Here is a 3940-nt window from a genome sequence, read left to right on the forward strand (position 1 = left end):
TATGAAATTAAACTGGGTTTTCTTAAAAAAAAAAAAAAAAAGCTGAAGAACACGTTGATCGGGTTCTGAATCATTGATTGGTGATGAAAATCGCACTATAATGTAGTGATTATTGAGATAGAAAGTGAAGAAATAGTTGAAGATGGTGGGTTTTGAAAATGGTGGGTTTTTGAATTTACTGGGTTTTGAAAAAGGAAGAAGAAGGAGTTGGATTGACTAAAATAACCTTTCTCTTTATTTTAAAATTTGCCACATGTCATAATCCTATGGCTTTCTATCCTTCCTAGGGAAAATTAACTTCTATTTGATCTAAAATAAAGTTAATTGTTCCTATTTTAAAACTCGTTTTAAAATCATACATACATAGATACATAGAACCCTAGTGACTTGAGAAAAAAGAAACCGAGCGTGTGATATTTGAGATAGATAGGGGGTGGAGTTGGAGAACGAGGAAGGATGTTATGGAAGATTTCGAGGAGAAAGTGAAAATAACGGAAGCCATGGATACGGATGTTGATCAAAACAGCCGCCTCCAAATCGTCTCCTTGCTTCGCCAGTTTCTTGCGGTTCAGCAGCGGAGAGCGGAAGCTTACGCAAAACTCAAAAAGTATATTCATTTGCTGTTCTTTAATTTATTAAATTCCTTGTATTGTTTTGTTTTGTTTTGTTAGGGTTCAATCAATGTGTGATCGATCTGTTTTACCAACAATGAAAGTTGCCCTATTTATTTCTAGATGAAGGAATCATGCCTGCCTGCCTGCCTGCCTGCCCAAATAATTATACTTTATGCAGACAGTATATGTTTACGTTGTACATTTATATTTGTTTTAAAATTTGCAACTGGATCTTATAATTCAATTTGAATTTACATCAACCAAAACAAGCTTCTGTTATGTGATTGATATAAAAAATATGCTTAAAAGCTAATCTTTCAATGGCCTATACTACCTTCTTTCATGCCAGTTAGTGTGCTTTTCTTTACTTTTTCAAACCCCTCCCTCTTTAGTCATTCCTGAAGCCTTTCTATTTATGCCAGTTAGTGTGCCATTCATAACTTGTATCACCACCATATTTGAGCCCTTCATAAATCCTTTCAAAGCCTTTTTACACAGACTATTTATGTAATCAAAAGCGATCCAGGTGGGGCCAAGGCGTCTCTGACAAACACAAGGCACAATCTTTTCTTCAGGTGCTCGCTTTGGTATTTTCCTTTTTGATTCTTCACTCTTACAACCATGGTTCTTCAATTCTTTGTTACTCAGTGGTTCTTTACGACACAGCCATTACTCTATAGATAAACATGAGTCTTTAATCTGTGTGAGTTTTTTTTTTCTTATACACATCAGTTTCTTTACCTTCTTGTACGCATTACGCATAAGTTTTTTTTTTTGTCTACACATAGCAGTTTCTTCATTTTCTCACAGTTCTCAACTCTGTAAACTGCATTGAATGCACCCCTATATATACATACATATGTATTCATATGTACGTACACGCTCATATGTATATCTACTTACATAGGCGCGCACATGCGTTATAGTATGTGCTCTCACCTACAAACGGTTGGATTATTGACTAGAAGCCCATTCCATGAATGTTTTTGTTTTCTTATGCGTGGGACCGTAGGAGGAAGGTTGCTTTTTTTCATTTCATCCACAAATGAAACATCAATACCCATTTTTAAAATAAGACATTGTGCTATATATTTCTTTATATTAAAAAGCCAATTTATAAGATTTTTGCAGTATTTTTGTATACTTTTTCTTTATACAAAAATTTGAAGTTGATGATGTTAATCTAGCTGTGTAGTTAGATTGAAAATTTAGTTTTGTGCTATTCAACATAAAAAAATAATACAAATGTTGATAGTAACTTCTTATTAGATTGAAAACAAAATATTTTCATACTATATATACTTGTAACCTATTTTAATAGGGCTTTTTAATGTAGTCATTTTTCTAGTATGAGGTAAGGCTGAGGGTCTCACTGGAAGCAGCCTCTCTATTCCTACGGGGTAGAGGTAAGGCTGTCTACATCTACCCTCCTCAGACCCTACCTTAGCTTTGCTATTGGTGGGATTTACTGAGTATGATGATGATGATGAGTCATTTTTCTAGTAGCTTCAGGGTTCAGACGTTCAAATTGTTTGTGCTGGTAACTTATCTTACACAATTATTGGCAGAGGATTTACTGAATTGGGAGATTCCGCTTACCAACAACTTTGCAACGAGATCACAGTGGAATTTAGCGACTGTTCGAAGGAGGTTAGCAAGAGCAACATATTTCACCCAATCCTTATAGTTTCAAAGATCTTATGTCATTGAAGTTTTTTCATAACATAAATGCAGGTCCTTGCATTGGAGTCAACGTTTCTCAGTCCCGATTATTGCCGAAATGACTTAGCTTCTTTGCTGAGATCTGTTCAAGTTCAGGAAAAGCAAAAGCTGCATCTGGTACTTCAAACTTCAATCACATGACTTTAGTGTGCCTGTGGCTATTTTAAATTTATCTTTTTTTATTTTACTCTAGAACTGGCAAAACGGACCCAAAATGTTTTTCTAATTAATATATTTGGTGTCGGATATGATTAAAAAAATTGTATTATTTCAATAACAATCAAGTTTTAATTAAAAAAATAAGTTTTTTGATGTTTTAGTTAAGGGGCTAATTAAACATGTCATTATTAAAGTTGAGAGGCTAAAGTTGTTTATTATTAAAGTTGAGGGGCTGAAGTTGTTTATTATTAAAGTTGAGAGACTATAAGGTTTTTTAGTTAAGGGGCTAAACATGTCATTACTAAAGTTGAGGGGCTAAACCTGTCATTATTAAAGTTGAGGGGCTAAAGCTGTTTATTATTAAAGTTGATGGGCTAAAGTTGTTTGATGTAGTTAAGGGACTAAACATGTCACTATTAAAGTTGAGGGATTAAAGTTGTTTTAGTTAAGGGGCTAAACATGCCATTACCAAAGTTGAGGGGCTAAACATGTCATTGTTAAAGTTGAGGGGCTAAAATTGGATAATGCCAAAGTTGGTTGATGTGACAAAATAGCATATTAATATTAATAGTATATATATAATATAATGATCTGTGATTGGCGGTTATCTGACGATGTTATGTTCTTAAACAGACTGCAACGGTTCAGGTTCTGAAGAAAGCCGGTCGACCATCAGAGCGTCTGGTGAGCCATGAAAACTGCAAGTTCAGAAATCAGCATGAATGTGTGCATGTTCATGAGATAACCGAAGCTGCTGGAACAGAAGAAGCGGAAGCTGATGCGGAATATGATAATGCCATGAAGGAAGCCATTCAGGGGGTGCAGGATGCAGTCACCACCATTAATGAGCATCTTGAAGAAGTTAGGTATGAGATTGCTGCCCTTGAAGAAAATTGATTGATTTTCAACCAGCTGGTACAAACTATAGTTGCCTTTTTGTCGACACTTTGTTCAAGTTTTTTGTAGTGATATACGTACATAAATAATTGTATGAATTTTGCGTGTTTTATTCGATCTTAAACGGTCAAAACAGTAACATAAACCAAGTGAAGCTCAAAGAAGAAACAGATTAAATCGATAGAACAGCTTGAAAATCGCGGTATTTTCCTTTTCAACATCATGAGGTTGCCTTGGATTGTATTTCAGTGTTTTCGTTATTTTGAGATGAGAGGGTTTCCATTTGTTCAGACTTCTTCTTTAGGATCTAGTTCTGTTTGGCATATCTGAATTAGCGTAGCGTTTTGCGTGTTTGGATGTTGGTACGTTTGAAGCGAACCGAGCATGGTGGTGTTGATGAGCACTAGGTAATGTGGAAGTTGAAGGGTTTGGACCTGCGCTGTTTGCTGTTTTGGTTGTCGTTTATATGCCCAACGCAAGGGAAACAGCCCACACATGTTCTTGATCCAAAATGCAAGTACATAGCGGGGAAGTTTGGAGGCCCTTTA

The 3940-nt window shown here is 35.5% G+C and overlaps 1 protein-coding gene across 1 annotated transcript; it reads left to right on the forward strand.

Annotated features, from left to right (window-relative positions):
• The first annotated feature begins 359 nt into the window (after positions 1-359).
• LOC110865709 lies at positions 360-3615 on the forward strand. Its single transcript, XM_022115034.2, has 4 exons — positions 360-607; positions 2183-2264; positions 2349-2453; positions 3129-3615. Exons 1-4 carry the CDS (start codon positions 462-464, stop codon positions 3390-3392), a joined length of 597 nt encoding a protein of 198 aa, XP_021970726.1. The 5' UTR covers positions 360-461; the 3' UTR covers positions 3393-3615.
• Positions 3616-3940: the final 325 nt, after the last annotated feature.

Source organism: Helianthus annuus, chromosome 6 (assembly GCF_002127325.2).
Source record: "Helianthus annuus cultivar XRQ/B chromosome 6, HanXRQr2.0-SUNRISE, whole genome shotgun sequence".
Classification (NCBI taxonomy): domain Eukaryota; kingdom Viridiplantae; phylum Streptophyta; class Magnoliopsida; order Asterales; family Asteraceae; genus Helianthus; species Helianthus annuus.